At 37.4% G+C, this 19,634-nt stretch overlaps 4 protein-coding genes across 16 annotated transcripts in view; 2 read left to right on the plus strand and 2 right to left on the minus strand.

Moving 5' to 3' along the window:
* Positions 1-1,222: 1,222 nt before the first annotated feature.
* majin (membrane anchored junction protein) lies at positions 1,223-5,913 on the minus strand. Of its 3 annotated transcripts, none has more exons than XM_079867167.1 (11): positions 5,830-5,913; positions 5,403-5,545; positions 5,214-5,265; positions 5,042-5,117; positions 4,450-4,572; positions 4,333-4,361; positions 4,091-4,230; positions 3,061-3,112; positions 2,750-2,801; positions 2,136-2,205; positions 1,223-1,475 (listed from the first exon to the last, which is right to left on the minus strand). In XM_079867167.1, exons 2-11 carry the CDS (start codon positions 5,501-5,503, stop codon positions 1,427-1,429), a joined length of 744 nt encoding a protein of 247 aa, XP_079723293.1. In that variant the 5' UTR covers positions 5,504-5,545; positions 5,830-5,913; the 3' UTR covers positions 1,223-1,426. The 3 variants fall into 3 exon arrangements, with proteins under 3 accessions (XP_079723293.1, XP_079723291.1, XP_079723292.1); XM_079867165.1 differs by having other exon boundaries at positions 2,136-2,226; XM_079867166.1 differs by lacking the exon at positions 5,830-5,913 and adding an exon at positions 5,634-5,769 and having other exon boundaries at positions 2,136-2,226.
* A 128-nt stretch (positions 5,914-6,041) lies between these two features.
* Positions 6,042-8,409, plus strand: LOC307156004 (glyoxal reductase). Its single transcript, XM_079867159.1, has 2 exons — positions 6,042-6,247; positions 6,388-8,409. Exon 2 carries the CDS (start codon positions 6,417-6,419, stop codon positions 7,281-7,283), a length of 867 nt encoding a protein of 288 aa, XP_079723285.1. The 5' UTR covers positions 6,042-6,247; positions 6,388-6,416; the 3' UTR covers positions 7,284-8,409.
* On the minus strand, positions 7,280-10,991 carry badb (BCL2 associated agonist of cell death b). Of its 4 annotated transcripts, none has more exons than XM_079867173.1 (4): positions 10,867-10,991; positions 9,975-10,116; positions 9,512-9,708; positions 7,280-8,466 (listed from the first exon to the last, which is right to left on the minus strand). In XM_079867173.1, exons 2-4 carry the CDS (start codon positions 10,105-10,107, stop codon positions 8,353-8,355), a joined length of 444 nt encoding a protein of 147 aa, XP_079723299.1. In that variant the 5' UTR covers positions 10,108-10,116; positions 10,867-10,991; the 3' UTR covers positions 7,280-8,352. The 4 variants fall into 4 exon arrangements, with proteins under 4 accessions (XP_079723299.1, XP_079723298.1, XP_079723301.1 ...); XM_079867172.1 differs by having other exon boundaries at positions 9,975-10,121; positions 10,867-10,990; XM_079867175.1 differs by having other exon boundaries at positions 9,512-9,696; positions 10,867-10,987.
* A 1,136-nt stretch (positions 10,992-12,127) lies between these two features.
* exoc6b (exocyst complex component 6B) overlaps positions 12,128-19,634 on the plus strand; it is a 95,809-nt gene continuing 88,302 nt past the window's right edge. For all 8 annotated transcript variants that reach the window (XM_079867098.1, XM_079867099.1, XM_079867101.1 and 5 more), the window contains exon 1: positions 12,128-12,301. In XM_079867098.1, the coding sequence (XP_079723224.1) occupies positions 12,213-12,301 (89 nt within the window). In that variant the 5' untranslated portion in view covers positions 12,128-12,212. The remainder of the gene's footprint in view (positions 12,302-19,634) is intronic.

Consider the following 19,634-nt stretch of genomic DNA (forward strand, 5'->3'; position numbering starts at 1 on the left):
AAAGTTTCTTTTTTTTAAAAAAAAATCCTGTTATAGTAAATTTGAATGTTCAGCATCTATTACTCCATTACAATCATTCTAATATGTTGATTTGGTGCTCAAGAAATCATAATCAATGTTTAAAACAGATTTGCTGCTCAATATTTTTTGTGGAAACCTTGTTTTTTTTCAGGATTTTGTAATGAATAGAAGTAAAAATAAAATGTTCTTTACTGTTATAAAAAAGAAAAGATGACTCAATCAGAAAAATGATGTGGTAATTGATCATTGGATAAAAGCGTCCGCTATATGAATAAATCAATGGTGATGCAATTTTAGTGCGAAAGCTAAATTAAAACTTCTTAACAATGCATTCCTGGGTGCTGACTATACTAGCAAACCACTATTAATCCATTCACTTTCCAACACGCACAATATATTGTCATTGCAAATGGAATGGATGACATAACTCGTCCTCTCAACCCACCTCCCCACATCATACACGATCAGCATGATTCATACTTCAAGGCCTCCTGGGTTTTTGTCACAGGATGGAGTGTAATTATAAAGAGATATTAAGATGTATACAGGGCCAGCTTCTTAGAAAACGTTTAGAGCTTGATTGACACGGAGGTTTAAAGGTCGAGATGTGAATATAATTAGCTCATCGAGTGAAAACGTGAGGCCATGCCCTCTCCTGTTGTTCTGGCAGATGCTATACCCTCATAAAGTGCAAGCGGATGTATTAATAAGGTAATTCTTCATGACTCTCCTGGTTTCCAGGTTACAGCGATATGTAAACTCTGAGAATAAAAAAAAGAGAGATAAATCTTGGCTCTGCTTTTCTTGAGTCATGAACCCAAAGTTAGAAGTCTTTGACAGCTTCAACTAATTCTTATTTGATCCTGTAATAATTTGCAAAGGCAGTCAGAAACAGGTGTGGATTTTGAGACAAGAGGATTGGGCATGTATAGCCTTGGCCGATGACCTCACCTTATTGAGAGTGGTCTGCCACACACACACACACTCACTCAATTTAGCGGATGATGCAACAACACGCACACACTCAAACACACAGAAACACAAAAAAAGTGAACAAAACTTGATGTTCTAACGACTCCATTCAGGTGAATGCATAATAGAACATGCAACGTAATTTCAGGCTTAGTGAGAGTGACATGCAACAAAAGGTATTTTCACCCAAAGCAACAGTTTGAAAAATGTTGATGTATTTGAGTGAACACATTTAGAACCATTATTGATACGTTTAGAAGAAATTCACAAACAGAATGCACAAAACAGCACAAATTAGGTTAAATAACAGACCAGGGGCTAATCAAACCTTGAAAAAAAAAAAAACTTAAAACAGACTTGGCTATGAAAAAAACACACAAAAAAACCCCAGGTTGGAGCTCTGTAAGTGTCAAGGAATGATGGTTTGAACTTTTTAATTTGCAGGACTCTTGCGGAAAAACAGTGAGAAGGGAAACAGTGAGCTGTGAAAAGAGCAGGAAAAACTTTAAGAAAACAATCTCATAACTTCATACAGATTCAAAACAGTCATAATTGTTGCAAATCCATTTGGTGTAGTGCAAAATTGACACTCTGCAGATTTAAATATGTAATTTAGGCCTGGTTTCATAGACAGAGTTTAGATTAAGCCAGGTTAAAGGTCTTAGTTAAGTAGCTTTTATTAACGTGCCTTAGAAAAAAACATTACTGGAGTGCATCTTGAGACAAAACAATGGCACTGACATGTTTTAAGATATGCCAGTGCAAGTTGATTTCAGTTAAAACAGCTCAAACATGTATTTTAGTCTGGGATTAACTTGCCTTGTCTGTGAAACCGGACATTAATGTCATATTTCATAAGATATATTTTTTTATATACATTTTCTATATATCCTAATCATTTGTTAACAACATGTATTCATTACTTCAATGAGCTCATTGTTTCTGCCTTAAATGAATACATTGTTAGTTAAATGCGTGATTTGTCTATGTACATTTCTGAAATACATAACTTGGACACAGTCACCTCTGATAACAGATTACTCTAAATTGACATGTAGATACATGGATTTTCTGTAAAGCTGCTTTGAAACAATATGTAATGTGAAAAGTGAATTGTGAAATGAATTGAACAGATTTCTCACCTTGCCATTCTAGAAATGATGCCAGTGTTCTGTCCAGCGGCTGAATTTGGGTCAGGACTTTGAGGGGCATCTAAACAAGGTGTTAGAAAGTCTATAAGATTTAAAATCATACTTTAGTTCATTAACACTTATTATTTTTAACTCATTATAGACCAATATTGGCCAAGTTACAGATTCTAGTAAACAATTTCTGTTGTCATTTGTTTGTGAATTTGGAGGAAATGTTGAGTGGCATTGCTATATTTTCTGTGCCCCCTGTAGTTTACTGCATTGGCCCCCCTCGTGGGGGCACTCTTGGCCCCCGTACACACAGTCCTCATTTCCCCCCTTAGCGACGCCCCTGGCCATTGGCCACCCGCCGTTCTGGATACTGATATTAGCATCGGCCATTAGAGGCCCCCATCGGTCGACAACTAATTTTAACTGATTATTTGCTGGATGATCCTCAAAAAGAATAGTGCTTTGATGACAAATAAAAGAGAAAAGATGGGAATCTAATGGCACAGTTCTGCTCACATTGCTTAGTTTGGTCATTAACTAAATGCGTAGGCTTTTAAATGATCATTGAAAATGAAGATTAGGAAAGACACTGATATGTTGAATGCGCAATTTACCATCATACACATCTGGTGCTGGTAGACAATTCACATCTGAATCAGCACGAATCTACAACAGGAAAGAAACGAGAGAAAGATGAAGAAAATACCAACAATGGATGGTTTCACAAATGAAAAGTACCTGAAACAGGTATTTTATTTTTATCAGCTTCTATAATTAACATCATGGAGTAGTTATGCCACCTGAATGGGCTAATGTGTCAGATTGTGCACCCTGCAGGGGCAATTAAAGATGATTAACAATTGAGACAGTGTGTGTGTGAGTGAGTGATGGACAGAAAAACCAACACACACATTCATACACTAACCTCACTGCCACAAACCATCGCTTCTGCACCATTGGCCGAGCAAGGGGACTCCCTGAAAGAGAGAAAGATCTATTGGATGTCTTTTTTTGGACATATCTAAATCCTGTTCCCTTTTCCAGCACATTTAACATAAAAACAAAAGACCTGTTTTAGGCAAGTCTATAAGCACATCAGCCGGAGGGCTTGTGCACACACACACACACACACACACACACACACACACACACACACACACACACACACACACACACACACACACACACACACACATTCCCTGAAAAGCCATCTATTTTCAACACTGCAGTAGGTGAGTTGTGTAAACTCCACTGAATTAATGCAGTCCTCGCCAGAATGAACCAACACCATAATTTCCCCATCGCCCACCACAAACAAAATGAGGACATGACGGAATTAAAAGTACATGTCAAATTCTGTTCTTATTGATTTGTGCATCTCTTTCTACACGGAGGAATTGGATGAGGTGGGATGTTATTTTAACAGCTAAATTATTATGTTCTGCCTGCTGATTGAGTGACAGCTTCATTGAGATGGCGCCCCATGCTCAAGCTCCTCTGTTGTTTCATAACTACTGCATCTGACTCAACACCTCATCACTCGGGTCAACAATCTTATCAGCTTATCAATCATCACTGAAAACAAAGTGGAAATTCCCACAAATGTCTCCTGGGTTTGTGTCTGTCTGACAGCAAGAAAAGGTAGTCTACTTATAAACACCATCCTATAATGGTATGCTATAAATGATTGGCATCTATTTACTGTATGCGAGTCATGAGCTAAAGTTTAGGCTGATCCTGTTCTGCCGTTTTATCATTCATTATTATTTTATTTCCATTTATGTCCTATTGTGACACTAGCAAGGACTTTGAGGAAGTACAGATATGAGCCTGCATGTGTTGTAATAAAACATAATTAAATACACTATGAGAGAAAGACAGATTTGCATAGGTTAAGGACAAGACTTGACAATGATTTTTCACCACATACAGCATACAAAAAGCTACACACTTACTGAAAGCACTGAGAGTTTTCTGTGGTTAGTTTACGCTGCTTGTGTTGGCTCATAGTGCCCTCTTCTGGATGGCCCATTGCAGTGGTTTGGACTGTCCTCATTGGCTCACTAGCACACTGTGGACTTTTCAATATAGACTCCTGAGGGCATTTACATTCTCAATTAAGAAATGAACCACAAAATAAGCTCAACAGCTCAATATAACTACATAAAGAAATGCATATTTAATAAGAGACACTCACCGGTGTGCTCCAGGAATTGGTATTCGTCACTGGTAAACAAGAGCAGACAAAGTTTATTCAGAGCATATGTTATAGTAAAGTGTTCAGGTAGCGTGCTGAGACTGAGAGACCTCCCACCTGCGCATTGAAAGGCTGGTTCACGATCCTCCACATATAGTGTGATAAGGAAGGGGTACGGAGACAGTTTTACACTCTCCTTCATGAACCTCATTTTAGACACTTGTTCCCATTTACTTTTGTCTGTAAGTGTTGTATGTTGTCAAGGGAAGTAATGGTCCATTATTTGTATGAATTACACATCACTTTTAGTTTAACTGACTCTGAATGCAACAGCAGTTCAGTTTTTTATTAAAATGACAAATATTTTAAAATAAGTTCAATGTCAAGGCCCTCCAAAAATGAAAATTCTGTTATCATTTACTCTTGTATAACTTGTATGACTTCCTTTGTGGTACACGCATAAAAAAAGGTCTATAAAAAAACGTGTCAACGTTTTTTTGTTGATAAAACAAGTCCTAAGTCAACCCTAACCCTAAGTCAAAGGTAGCCAAAACTGTTTGGGTACTCACACTCTTCAAAATATCTTCTTGTTTAGTAGAATGAGCCATACATGTTTGGAATGAAATAAGGGTGAGTAAATGATGACAGATGTTGCATTTTTGAGTGATCTATCTATCTATCTTTTAAAGTAATATTCAGAAAAGCATACAGGGAAAAATGTTGAAATGCTGGGTTGCGAAGGGGTGAAGACCATCCAGGTTTGCAAGTACTGCACGCACGGCGTTCTGTGAAGCAAAACACATCAGGAATGAAATCTTCCCAATTCCCAAAATTTATGAATCCTATTTGAATCCAAAATTATAATCCTGATCTTAAAAAACCTCCAGCTCCTCAGTGACTAGCATCCCCTCCAGCATGTCCTCCTTATCAAAGCTATGAAAGGGAATATCCAAGTAAGATAGGTCTAGAGAAAATTATATTTTTCTGTTGAATAGCAAGTGTAAAGGTATATTCAAAATAATACTGCATATTTTATATAAAACAAATAAAATAAGCTTGCATGTTCTTACCTGCTCATTTCTCCTGGTCTTATCTTGAATTTGAAGACTTGTTGTCCAGCCTGAAAAAATCTGGTCTCAGGTACAGGGAAGGAAAAGGCCTGGATTGACATCGTTAACGTTACTTCATCTAATGAGGATGAACAGAATCTCCACTGGAAAAAAGAAGAAGAAACAAAATACATACAAAAAACTATGGTGTAACCTATTTTATAAAAGCAATATTTATGTTTATGTTCATACATTTATAGTGTACAGAAATCCAGAGTAGGCCTACTCAAAAAAACTCTAGCTAGCTAGGGCAAATTATCAAACAAAGTGTTTCTTTAATTTATAAAGCCAATTTAAATGCTTTTTTTAAAAAGCTTCAGCTTTTTTTTAATTTTCTAAATGGAAATGGCATGGTTAATAAACACCCAGAGGCAAAAGTATAAGTTACCGTAACGCCTCAAGTATTCGGCGCCAAATACTTATACAACGTTGAAAGCGACTAAACTGAATAGCGCGGGCGCGCGTTGAGCTGTCAGCGCCCCGCCCCCAGGTCACGACAACAAACTCTGATTGGTCAAAAGCGTCATCCAGTGAGGTGCGAATCAGCTGCTATCTCTATGGTGACGAGAGCTCCACAGCACCATGTTCCGCCCCTCTATTGTCACATGATCAAGTTAGGTTGAGCAAGTTGTAAAACAGCACCTGACGAAGATAAGACTCTAGCAGAAAGTTTTATCTCCTACATATTTTACAGTTAGTACGTAGATAAATTAGCATTGTTATTTACATGGAACTGATCGTTGGACCTTGACCGTGTTGAAGTCACTGGCGACTGTTTGTCTTTTCATTTTCAAAAAACCTGCAGGGTGAGTTTTTTTCTCTGTATTATTATCATTTTATCTTAACAGTAACTTACATGTAATTACAAAATCTATTATTTTTATTCTCTGGATTTAATCTAATGGGTGTTTCATTACGTCATCTTTATGCACTATTGTTTTCATAGTCTCCAAAGCAAGGCTTCCCCCTTTCATAATGACTGACCCTCAGCCACCTGTGCTTCTCAACACTGGGACCCAGATGCCTCTATTGGGACTGGGCACTTTCCGTTTGCAGGGTCAAGAGGACACTTACAATGCTGTGGACGCTGCTTTGACAGCTGGTTACCGTGCCTTTGACACTGCTGCAGTGTACCGTAATGAGGCACATGTAGGTCATGCCCTCCGTTGCCTTCTGCACAAGCATGGCCTCTCACGAGAAGATGTATTCATTACTAGTAAACTGGGTCCCAAAGACCAGGGCACCAAAGCAAGGGATGGTTGCCTGAGAAGCCTGGATCAGTTGGGATTGGGCTACATTGACCTATATCTTATTCATTGGCCAGGTACGCAGGGGCTGCAAGTGGGGGATAAACAAAACCCCAAAAACCGTGATGAAAGCTGGAGAGTTTTGGAGGAGTTCTACTCAGAAGGAAAATTTCGGGCCATTGGGGTGTCGAATTACACAGTAGCACACATGCAGGAGCTGCTGAAGAGCTGTAAAGTGCCCCCAGCAGTTCTCCAGGTAGAGTTCCACCCAAAGCTGGTCCAAAAGGACCTTAGGACACTTTGTAAGGAAAGAGGGGTGTGTTTTCAAGCATACTCATCTCTTGGAACAGGGCTTCTGTTATCAGACCACGTGGTTCTGGATTTAGCTAAAGAGTATGGGAGGACACCAGCTCAAGTGTTGCTGAGGTGGGCTGTACAACAGAACATTCCAGTACTGCCAAAATCATGTCAGCCAGACCGTGTGGAGGAGAATGGGCGTCTGTTTGACTTTGAGATTAGCGAGAAGGATATGGAAAGGCTCTCTGCTCTTGATTGTGGGGAGAAGTTCTGCTGGGATCCAACACAAGTGTCTTAACAAAGACAACACAATGACAAATCCTTCAATGGATTTTCAACGACTCAGTGAAATTCCAAGATGTACTATTTACATCCCACAGTATAACCTACGTCTCTTTATTTCATGCTTGGTTTGCTACTGCATTTTTTTTAATACAAATATTAAATGGTATTGCAAAAGAGATGTTTTGATGCAAACAGTATTATTAAACCAGATTTGGAAACAAAGACATTTTGATATATGTAGCACCAATACAACTACCATGAAGAACAGTACTTATGTTTTACACTAGTGCTGCTAACTAAGTAAGAGGAACCTTTGCTTAAAGTGGTTTATTAGAGTTTTTGTTAGGCTATACTTGTTACAAACAACAAAAATAACACAATAAAATGTTTTTTTTTAAACTAATTTAAAAAAGTTACAAGGCATTGAATTTTTTTATTTTTCAAGTAATACCAGTTATGATGGTGTCCTCTGTTCTTGCTCTCATGAGTATTCAGACCCAGTCTTGTTTTTTGGGCTCTTGTACTTATTGGTATTGTTGGTTGCAGATGATTCCAAGAGATTTTTATGACTCAAGAGATGGTAATAAAACAGAAGGGCTCTTCTAAGTGTCCAAAGTCCCTTTACAGATAAAAAGATTTTGTACAGAAAAAATGGTTAATATATTCTTTAACAATTTATGTAGTATAAAATATCTTTGACTTCTTTTGATGTGCTTTTGTACTTCATGAAGTGTTTCATCTGAACCTAAAAGCCGATATGGCAGAGCGACAGAAAGTCTGTTTTGAACAAGCTGATATCCAGCTCACATTCACGAAATTTACTGCAAAATATTCCCAGAGCTTAAGAAAAGTCAAAGGATATTCTCCATTTTTGTTTTCTTTGTGGCATAGCACATGCCAGTCAGACACAGTTCATGCTTTTCAACAGTCAAGGGTCCCAGTGCAGTTCATGCAAAAGGTTTAAAACCAGTCAATAGTATTGTTCCTTCTCTTCAAAGCAGTGCATCCTTTTCTTCTGCCACCAATTGTTATGTACAGTAGTTCTTTTTTTCTCTCTTCTTCCATCATTCATTCACTGTCAATCACTCAGCAGGGCGCGACTCAGCATCAGACTCTTTGTGACTCCAAAGGAAGGCCAACCAGCTGGGTGATTGCCGCATCTGGCGTGCTGTTCCTGCGCTCTTCACCCTCTTCATCTGTAAGAGATTTAAGAGATAAGAAAAACATTTTGATCTATTTTATGGTAAAATAAGTAGGTTAAACATACTTTTAGTCTACCTTGCATGTTCGCTATTCTTAAAGGGTTAGTTCAACCAAAAATGAAGATTCTGTCAGTAATTACTCACCCTCATGTTGTTCCAACCCCGTAAGACTTTCGTTCATCTTCAGAACACAAATTAAGATATTTTTGATGAAATCTGAGAGCTGTCTCACTCCCTCATAGGCTGCTAGGTAATTGCATCTGCTGGCCCAGAAAAGTTAGTAAAGACATTGTTAAAAAAATAGTCCAAGTGACTACAGTGGCTCAACCATAAGTTTATCAAGCGATGAGAATACTTTTTGTGCGCAAAAAACAAACAAAAATAACGACTTTATTCAACTATTCCTTTTCTTCCGTGTGCGCCACGACGCATGCGCGCGAACTGAGAAGATGACGCAGATGGGTCTCGATGTAGTGTAAAATTGTTCTAAAGTGTGCATTTCCTGGATGTCCGAATCGTGAGAAACCAACGAGAAAACGTAAAAGTGCCTTACCAATGCCGTAAAATGAATGGCTTACCTTTCACGCTTTCCCATCGTGAGCGTCATCTTCAGTTCTCACGCATGCGTCTCGTGAACTCACGTCAGAGGCCCACACAGAAGAAAATTAATAGTTGAATTAAGTCGCTATTTCTTTTTACGCACAAAAAGTATTCTCATCGCTTGATAAACGTATGGTTGAGCCACTGTAGTCACTTGGACTATTTTAACAATGTCTTTACTAACTTTTCTGGGCCAGCAGATGCAATTACCTAGCAGCCTATGAAGGAGTGAGCCAGCTCTCAGATTTCATCAAAAATATCTTAATTTGTGTTCTGAAGATGAATGAAAGTTTTACTGGGTTAGAACAACATGAGGGTGAGTAATTACTGATAGAATTTTCATTTTTGGGTGAACTAACCCTTTAATAGAACTAGGGTATACTTCTCTGATTGTCCAAACCCTCCTCTGCTCCTATATGCCAAATAATTGTTTTCTTACCCCTTTATCAAGGAGGATGTCAAACTCATCACTCATTCTCCTTAGCTGTTGGCCATATTTCTTAGCTGCCCACAAAGCAGGAGGAGCAGAGCGAGATCTAGGCCTGAAATCGCCTTCATCTGGTGCCCCGGTCTCCAGCAGATCCTCATTCATCGAGAGATTTCTCTGTCTTCCCAGCTGCTCTCCTACAATGACGTCTGATATTGAATGACCCTTGTCTGATCAGATCAGACCTCACATTGGAATTCATTTAAAGCATTTCTTCATGTAAAATAAATCATCTTTAAAGCTAAAACCAATGCCAACACAGAGATCATTCAGAGAAAAAAATAGTTTTGAGATTCACACAGATTCATGTTTGAGATTCACTTGTCTTGTAAATGTGCAGTGACGTGTTTCCAGGATACAGCAGAAATGACGTGTGTTCTTATAACTATCCCACAGGCCCTTGAGACTGACTCACCTTTAAGCCTATCAGACACAGTGAGGTGCTGCTTTCTCTCTGACGATCCACTGTCATGTTCTGTCTGGCCAGAGTCCTCAAGGTCTTCTGTTGTCTCTGACTCGTTGTCAGAGATAATGAACATTTGTGCCATGATTGAACACTAAGCTAAAGAAAAAAAAAGAAGTTGATTTTCATTTATGCACATGTCCAAGTTTGCTGTTTTAGTAAATGGAGTCATCAGCTTTATTTGACATAACTGCATATGTATTCCACATTATGAATTAGCTTATCTTCAAACAGATCAAATAAGAGCAGATAAGGGATCAGCCATAACCTCTTAAGCTACTGCTGAAGATGAGTCAAACAGTGCAATTCCTCATGATTAATAATACAAGCAACACTGTTGCGCAGCATCTCACTCTTGAGACACCAACACCACACCAAACAGTGTTATGGTCTAAACTCAGACAGGCTTTCCCGCCGCGATCGTTTATACTGTAAACTGACACAGACACATTTCTCAGAGCTGACTTCAGAGAACTATCCTGCTTTATCGTACACCGACCTGAACTACAATAAACATAACATTAAACCCCAGTATTCCCAAGACCAAGCTTTAAAACGCTTCGCAAACAGCCAACTAGTTGTCGTGTTTGTCGAGTTTCTTACCATGATGGCAACCTTAATGACTATTTTTTTTTTTAGGTGAGATTTTAATTTCACTCGTTCAAATATAAAAACAGGAAACTTCTGTTTACAACTTTGAGACTCAGTGCCACACAAACCCATTAGGTTATACCGTCCAACGACTAACGTTAACTTTTTAAAGTTTCCGTCATGCTTCGTAGTAGTTTCAACATCGCTTCTTGCATTATTTAATTATTGATATTTCAAATATCGAGTTTCTTACCGATTTCTGGCGTCTGAGGTACAATCTTCCGGGTGATCTTGGTCTCTGGTGTTTGGACTGGCTCTGTTTGGACTCCTTCTCCTTCTCTGCCGACACTCACCCACCCGTGCTGTGCGGAAAAGAAGCGCAACAGGATTTCACTTCCGACTCAACATAGTGCAGCAGACCGAAGACGAAACAATGTAAACAACAATTAAGTAAATAACAAATCAAGAAAGAACATACAAATAAATAAATAAATACAAAAAAATAAGCACAGGCATTGCTGTTGTTTTAAAGAAAAGATTTAGCTGTAGAGAAATAAATCGCAATCATAAAACCAACAACATAAATATAAGCACAGGTATTGCTGTTGTTTTAATGAAAAAGTTTTAGCTATAGAGAAATAAATCGGAATCATGTTTTAAAACCATGTACCCTTACATGATTTGAAGAATCATTAGTCTAATAATAAAAATGGCGAATACAGCCCGGGGTCCTGACTCCTGATTACCCTGTTTTTGCATTACCTCACTCAGTACATGGCTATTTACCAAATAAAATAATACATTAATATGAAATACTGATGAGTTTTTTTTATTTGTTTTTTATTTTATTTGTTTAGTTTGTTTCGCGGATGAGTGGTCAATTATAGAGTGTTGCTATGGACATCGATAATTATTCATAAATTAATGACAGCCACAAAGACTGATGATAACCGAAAATATTTGATTTATATGAAAGCCTAATGATAAAAATATGTGATTTTACGATAGAGGCTGTGATGATGATGCAATTGCAATAAGTATATAATTTAATCTTTATATTTTAATGCCGGAATTATTACCATGTCATGTTTAAACACCCATTAACACAATGCATATGCTGGCACTTATAAGTGAATGCTGGTTTGTTTTGTACACGAAGAAGCATTAGATGTCGCTGTCTTGCAATACAGTTTTAGTTGATGCTAAACTTTTACAGTGCTACAGAGTTGTAATAATTAGCAGCATCTACATTCTAATATAGTATAATATATTCACTTATTAATTATATATATATTAATATAATATATACATTTCTGGCTTTATTTTTCTTTAACTGTGACAAGTTAAAAAAGTTAATTATTTTATATATATATATATATAAAAAAAAACACTTTTTAAATTAAATGTCTCCTCCATATGTCCTCATTAAAGTATTACAGACACGATGTTTTTTGTTGTTGTTTGTTTAATAAAAAACTTGTTTTGAAATTAATTAACAGTTGAACAGTAATACCGGAAGTAAAAGCTCCGGTATTTTCCCCCCTCTGACTCTGGGCGCTGTGTGTGTTTTTTCTCGAGCGCGTCGCGAGGATATGGAAGATGGCGAGCGCGGAGACAGCGGCAGAGCACGAGCGAATCCTGCGTGAGATTGAGAGCACAGACACTAACTGCATTGGACCAACGCTCCGGTAAGTCTCCATTAACCGTACAGGAGGCTCCCGGGCTAATGTGACATTTGGGTTCAAAGGTGCCCGGAGAGCCTGTTCTCCTTGTTCCTTCAACTTTTCACTTTAGAGACTTGCCAGGAAATCTTCCATTCAAGTTGTCAGGCTGGGAAAGTAGGTGCTCAGTAGCGGTTTAGAGAAAGTTTTAGTTAGTATTCCTCTCACAGGGCTCCCTGCAGGAGTCCCGGAGAGAGCAGGCGGATATTGGAGAATAATGAATAATGCTCTTTATTTGAAAACAAAACAAACCAAACGAAACGTTTACACTGTGTTCTGTTGTTGCTGTCCATTGTATTTAAGGAAATGACCCAGGCTTTTAACTTCTCCTCAAAACATTGGCATTTTGTTTCCCATTTAAATGGGATCATTTTACCTTTTCTTACATTGCATTTCTGCGTCAGAGCTTGTTTGCACATTTGTTTTTAATGGACATAGTTATGGGAGAAATTAGTTAAAAGTTGCATATGAAGAATGAACCAAATGAACATAGTTATTTCTTGTGGAGTTTCAACTTTTTAACCAGCTTGAGCTAAATTTGCAAACCACAGATTTCAGTTAAAGGTCAGCATTTCTCTGTCAGAAGTGGTTGACATTTTAGAAAAGTGCGTGTTATGAGAGGTAAATGAAATCAACAATCCTGAAGTAGCTAGCCTATGTTAGATTAGTTGGTTCAGCTTTAGTTTATCTTTATTTGCATATATTTAATCTCATTCAGTTATCTTTTTAGCCTTGCCTACCAATATGACAGCAGCATCTATGCTATGATTTAATACTGTGTATGGTGAAGATCTGCTGTGATTTTTTTTCAATGACAGTTAGGCTACTTAAAGGTCAAAAGATTTACAATGTCTTGACTCTTGAGCAAGTACACAGAATGTAGAGAGCATAATGTGGACAGTAAATCTAAGGGTGCCTTTTCCACTTACTTTCCTCATAGTTAACCTGCATGTCAACTATGTTGATACAAGTCAAGCACCAGTTCACTAATTGAATCCATTTCCTGTTACTTGGCGACCAGTTTGTGTTTTACATGTTGTTTAGATAGTGGAACTGTGTGGTGCTAATTTTGGTGCTAGCAGGGTGGTGTGTGGGGCACATTGATAATGACATATTCTCACACCCTCTGGTGGGACTTTCATTTACAGAATGAGGTGACATTACGAGCACAGCCTGAATTCATGGCCTTGGTCATATTTTCATGTTTAGTTATAACATTGGTCATTGTATGTGGTTCTTTTACACCAGCCGAATAAGATAGTGCACCTAAAAACATAAGGAGCTGTGTTCTTTATTATATATGTCAAGTACAGAACAAGACAGTAGAGCTAATGTTCGCTGATTGGACCGGCAAAAAATTGGCCGGAGAAAACCCAAGAATATACCGCGAACCCAGGCGACGTACTGAAGGAAAATGAAAATTGAGCGGAAGTACTTAGGAGGGCGGAGCCAGGCTAGTGTTAAATGGGTTATCGAAAAAGAAAATGTAAGGTTCTATCCATTGGCTATTAATTGGATGGAAGTGTATCTGAATGCGTATGAATTGTATGAAATTGAATGCGTTTAAGCGAACTAAATTCGCCACCAGAGAGAAGTCTGTTGTTTCACCTGGTTTATGTACTTTCGATTAAAGATTACAAGCTAATAAAAAAAAAGTTGAAACATGCGTGGATGAATTGTACACAGTGATGCTGACCCTATGATCAATCCAATTGCAAAACCAAACATTGTCTTTGCTGGATATTTCATATCGCTTGGAAGTTTTCTAGCAGGGAAGAATTTAAAGAGTTAAAAAAATAATTAAGACAAAAATTAAGAAAATTTTAGGGATTGTGACTTTTTTCATGGCAATTAAGCATGAAAAGATCTAATTCCAATCCAGTCTACATAAAATGATATATATATATATAGGCCTAAGAAAGTAAAAAAAATAAAATAAATACTATAAAAATACTGTATCGCATTGTATAATTTAATTTTTTTTTGTGCAGAATTTGAATTCTTTTATAAATTTGTGACCTGGACCTGGATCTTTTAGATTGACCCACAAGAACTTAGTAAATCCCGTATCCCTTCAAATTAGCCTCTGTTCAAAAAGTTTAATCTGGATCAGAATGATCTGGATTTGGATATCCAAGGTTTTGCTTTCCAGGATCAGGTAATCCATCTTACTTTTGTGTTGTTTTTTTAAAGCAAAATTGGATTGGATCACCCAGAACCAGATACGCACTTTTTCAGATTACCAAATCTGGGTTACCAGTTCTCTAAATGGGATCTTCACAAATCACAATGTAGGCTACTAGCTATGTAAGAACAACAGTTAGAAAAGTTAATGTGGGGTTGGTTCGTTTAAGTGTTTTTATTTGAAGAGAATGGCACTATAAAACAATGCAAACATCCCCTTTCATTTTAAAATTCCTTTAAACAGTCAGACCCCTACCCTAAAGGGACACTGTGATGGAAAAATATGAGATGGCAAGGGAAATTCTTTTTGAGACTAAAAACATTTGTGAGAGAACGCAAAAGCATTGAAAGATAATTGTTTCAACACAAATATACATGCAATAAAATATGCCGTATTTTGACTGGTTCATCTCATCTTGTGTAATTGTAATTAACATACAGTGTTAAAAACTGCTGAAGTTTTTTTTTCTTTTCTTGATATTGGCAGGTGTTTGGGGAATTATTTTATGGGGACAAAATAAAAAATGGGGACAGTTTTTCTGTTCTGTATTGAAAAACTTAATAGGGAACCTAATGTGTACTACTTTATCACTGTAATGGTTAAACAAAAATTAAGTGCAAAATATAAATAAATATTTATACTACATGATTCATTGTATTATTTGACCAATTTTAAATATTAATTACACTTTATTCCTGAAATCCACCCTGAATCCACCCCTTCTGTTGTGATTAGGATAATCCTGATATTTTTGGACCAAAGTTATCCCAATCCTACTAAAAAGTTTTAAACAACACGTAGGCTACTGAAGGGTTTGATCCAGACCAAAACATAAATTAGATTATGTGATCTAATCCGATTTCAGAATCTTTATTTAATTTTTTTATCAACCCATTTTCAAGATTGAATGAATCCAATAGCCGAAATCTGATCAGATTACTTTTAAACAACTGGGCCCAGGTCTTTTTTTAATCCATGTTAATCCAACATATACAACTCATATCTCTCCTGCACTGTTGTACAGCACATTAGAAGGATTAATTCAAGTAATTCAGCGACTTCCCATGTATCGTATTGTAAGGTCAAGTTGTGTAGTAAAAGCATGGGTCCCTGACTATTGCCAGCTAATTGACTGTGCAGATCTAATGGACCGCGTGTTCTTCTAGATGTTTCCTTAAAGTGCTAAGTTAAGGACAGTGGAAGGCTTCTCACTTTCTGATGTGCTTTTAATGGATGGTACAACACATTATGAGACAAGGCTCAATAAAATGTAAACAAGCTAATCAATGGCAACATTTTTTTTTTAATGGTTGGCTGAGATTGACTTCCTGGCTCCGAAACACTATCTCCTCTGTCTTTTTTTCTTCTCTCCTCAATTTAGATGTCTGTTTGAGCTCTTTTTGTTGCCATTTTTAAATGCTTCCCATTTAAGCTCAGATGCAGTTGATAGTGCTTTACCTTTATTCTGTTGACGTAAGCAGGTTTAACATCCTCATATGTCTAAATTAGTACCTCTTTCTAAAGACTGAATTTTCTGCTTTTTGTGGCACAGCTGTCAGCGAATGTGACTTGCTTTCACATGAACAGTGTGTGTTTTGTTGGTAGATACAGCGTCTGTTGGCATCAGAATTTGTACCATGGGCTGTCTGTGTTATATTGTATCCATGAGATGTCTCATAGAACATGTTTTCTTTCCAATGTGCAAGTATTTAAATGAGAAGAGCTGACTCTTAAGAGTGTGAGAGAACTATGTTTGGCTTTATATGAAGATGCTTCTAACAAGACTTCTAGGGCCCTAGGTCTCAAATTGTGTGTTGTATGAGAGAGAGTGAACGCTGAGACAGCCTGGGCTGATCTGTCTTAGTGAGTCAGTTTCCCCAGACTGTACTGCTTCCACTCCCGCCCAACTCAAACTATAATTACTCGATTATTTCAGTCAGTCTCTAAATGGACTGGCTATGGCTAGTAATTTAAATCGCTTTATGATACATGCCACTGAAGTATGTAATGTAGTGTGCTCTGCAAGTCATTTTTATCGCTCCATAGAAGAAGTGATTGGCTATTTCATAATCATATACACGCCAGGACTTGTGATGACATTCCAATGGTTAAGCCCTGTAGCATAATTCTGCCTTTCCTTGGTCTGCGCATCCTTCCCAAGCTATCTAGAAGTTTTAATGTGAGCATGAAATGGAAATCAATTTTCTAAATGCATTTAATCGATCTTGTTGTGAACGATTTATCCATTCATAGGATTGTTTTTTTGTAAGTGTGGCAGATTTTTCCCTACGCACCTGACTTAAGTTTAACCTGGGTCCTCTCAGGACCTCTTCAATAATATTTATCCTCTTGCGCGTCTCCTAATCGACATCGGTCAACGTCTTGACTCCCATGAACACTAGCACTTGGGAATAAGGTCTCTAGTGTTCCACTAACCTGGTGCGCAGCAGTAGCCAGACAGACTCCAGACAATGCCTTATGTTTTAATCACGGCCGGAGGATCTCAGACCAATTTCAGAGAGAATCCCACCAGCAAAAAGAATACAACCGTTTTTATAGAATAGGAGCATGGCAAAGGTGACATGATACATTACATAATTTTCCTACAATATGATTGGTTCTTCATATGTATAATCCAGCAAACCCTCCTGTTACTAGGCAGAAACAAACTCTGGATTTCTTGATTACTCAAAATCATGAGTTTTTAAATTTAGATATCTGTCTAGTTTAATTTCCCCTTTTGTTATATTCGGAGATGATTCAGATTGACACACATGGACTGACTTTGACCAAAGTGTTTGGAAACATTTAGGTTTCAAAAGCATATAAATGATTTTGATTTGAAAATGTTAGTTATAATTAATTTAAAAAATCTATCACATAAGCTTGTACTTTTTTTATGGAAATTTGATAACTTGAGCACTCCAATCATTCAGTCCACTAAATCACGGCCCTTCGTTACAATCGACTGCAAGCTCACATTCAGATCTGCCTCCATCCTATTCCAGTTCATTCTATTCATCAAGCGATGAATAGAAGCAAGTCCTCGTCCTAGACTTTACCCAATGATCTGTTTAACTTGTACACGTCTCAATACAGAAGATCTGTTGCTACACCACAGTATCAGATGGCGGAGAAGTGCATAAGCTTTTAGGAAGAGACCTGCTTAACCATTTCAGTGGTCTGCCTAAGTAAACTGCTATGTAGTTATACAGCTGAATTTGTTGTGGTTACAGAGCCTTTAACTTTTTTTTTTTTTTATATGTCTTCATGGAAAATTGATCTGAAATACATAAACTGCAATCAGCAAATAGGTAATTCCTAGTTTAGTAACTAAAGTACTTTATGTTTTCTGTAACAATTGGTGCTAAATGCAGGGCCGTAACCACCAAAGGCATTGAGGGGAGTCACCCCCAAATAACCAAATTGTCCCCCCCAATATTTGATATATTGCTGCTCTGCTGCTCTCCATTACTCACCACTGTTTAGGATGAGAGTTTAAAAAGTTATATTTTTAAGCTGGCCTGCCTCAGAGGTCTAACAGCGCTCGTCAATGTCAAAATTTTGGCCATTGGCCAATCAGGTCAAAGAAGGCGGGGCATATTGTTCACTGGAGACGTGTGAATTCCAACCCTCAGTAATATACAGTGATGCAAACAACTTAACTTGTTTTTTTATGGAATTTCGCAGAAAATGCTATAATTTGACAGAATAGACATACAAGTTAGAGCAAATGTGTGCATATTTTTAAATAAATATGTTTAAATAAAAATAGTTTCAATTAATTTCTTCACAACTAGGCTACAATTAGATCAGAACTTATTTTACCGTTCTATTTTCGTTTTCTTTATTCTTTTAAATTCCTTTATTCCTTTTAATCATTCTTTTAATCCTTTAATTATTTAATATCTTTAAATTAAAAGACCAATACCCCCCCAAAACAAAGAACGAAAACCTTTGGTCCCCCCAATCTTCAAGACATGGTTACATCCTTGGCTAAGTAGTCTATAGACTACAACAAGGATGTGAGTTCACACACCTGGTGAATTGGACAACCAAAATGAATCAGACTGGGATGCACAGCTGAAAATAATGCTGTAACCAATCACAAAACTAAAAATCTCCAAAAAGTCCCTTTTAGGACAAGTTTGTGTATTGTTACTGAATGTTAATAATTCAGTAACATAAATCAGTACTCATCCCAACTGTAAATCATTAATCATTCAGAAAAGGAGTGATGACAACAGCATTAAACTACAGGGTGTGGCCCTTAGAGCTCAAATGTAAGAAAGTCTAAAGAACTAAAATTTTATTTAATGTCTTGATTATTAGACATTAATTACTAAGTGTGTGTATGTGTACATCTTGGAGTACCAAGAACGAGTAGTTAGGTTTCTTGTCACATGCTGGGCCACAGTGACTTGAATGCTAGACACTTGACTGCTTGTTCTTGCAATTACCTTCTCAGCTATCACTCTTTCTCTCTATCTGTCTGTCTCATCCAATCTCTCTTCTTTTTCGGTTTATACGTTTTGTGAAGAAATCTTTCTGTCTTCAATGTCCTTGATCTCCTGGTCTCTTGTGTGGGCAGTTGTTGTCTTGACCCCTGTAGAGTGATTACTGCTTCAAAAAGGAAGAGAGGACTGCAGCTTTGGAAACACGGTTCTTTGTTCCAATTATGGCAAGAGGAATGTTGTAAATATTTTGGGCTCTCTCTGCATCCACCTGAGGAATTTCGAGCAAACACTTGAGAGTGCTTGAGCCAGTTATTGAGGATCATTACTCAATGATTGATTATTTAAAGAACAGAGGCAAAGAACTGTATCAATGTTTCATAGGATTTCCATTTGCATTAAAAGCAATTCAAATTTTGCAAAAATAATTTCCAGTTAATCGATTCAAAGTGTTCGATTACATATGAAAATGTAATGATCTAGGCTTTCACATTTTCTATGAATTGCTAGGTTGCTTTAGTGACTAATTTGAGTGTAGTCCAGAATGCTGTGGAATACTGTGCTGCTTCTCCATTGTTTTTCTGTGCAAACATGCATTAGACGGACCTGTTTGACCATTGCGCTCGCTTCTCGCATATTTAACAGGAACTTGCACATGACA

Source organism: Squalius cephalus (assembly GCF_949319135.1).
Source record: "Squalius cephalus genome assembly, chromosome: 3".
NCBI classification, from domain to species: domain Eukaryota; kingdom Metazoa; phylum Chordata; class Actinopteri; order Cypriniformes; family Leuciscidae; genus Squalius; species Squalius cephalus.

Bases quoted from the DNA above. Each gene is read 5' to 3' on its own strand.
- majin (XM_079867165.1), bottom strand. From the start codon at position 5,503: ATGTCAATCCAGGCCTTTTCCTTCCCTGTACCTGAGACCAGATTTTTT. The intron at 5,118-5,213 runs GTTTTTTAAGAT...TTTGCTTCACAG, and splicing joins TAGTCACTGAGGAGCTGGAG to AACGCCGTGCGTGCAGTACT. The intron at 2,802-3,060 runs GTTAGTGTATGA...TTCCTGTTGTAG, and splicing joins CGATGGTTTGTGGCAGTGAG to ATTCGTGCTGATTCAGATGT.
- LOC307156004 (XM_079867159.1), top strand. From the start codon at position 6,417: ATGACTGACCCTCAGCCACCTGTGCTTCTCAACACTGGGACCCAGATG.
- badb (XM_079867173.1), bottom strand. From the start codon at position 10,107: ATGGCACAAATGTTCATTATCTCTGACAACGAGTCAGAGACAACAGAA. The intron at 9,709-9,974 runs GTGAGTCAGTCT...ATTCAATATCAG, and splicing joins TGTGTCTGATAGGCTTAAAG to ACGTCATTGTAGGAGAGCAG. The intron at 8,467-9,511 runs GTAAGAAAACAA...AATCTCTTACAG, and splicing joins ACATCCTCCTTGATAAAGGG to ATGAAGAGGGTGAAGAGCGC.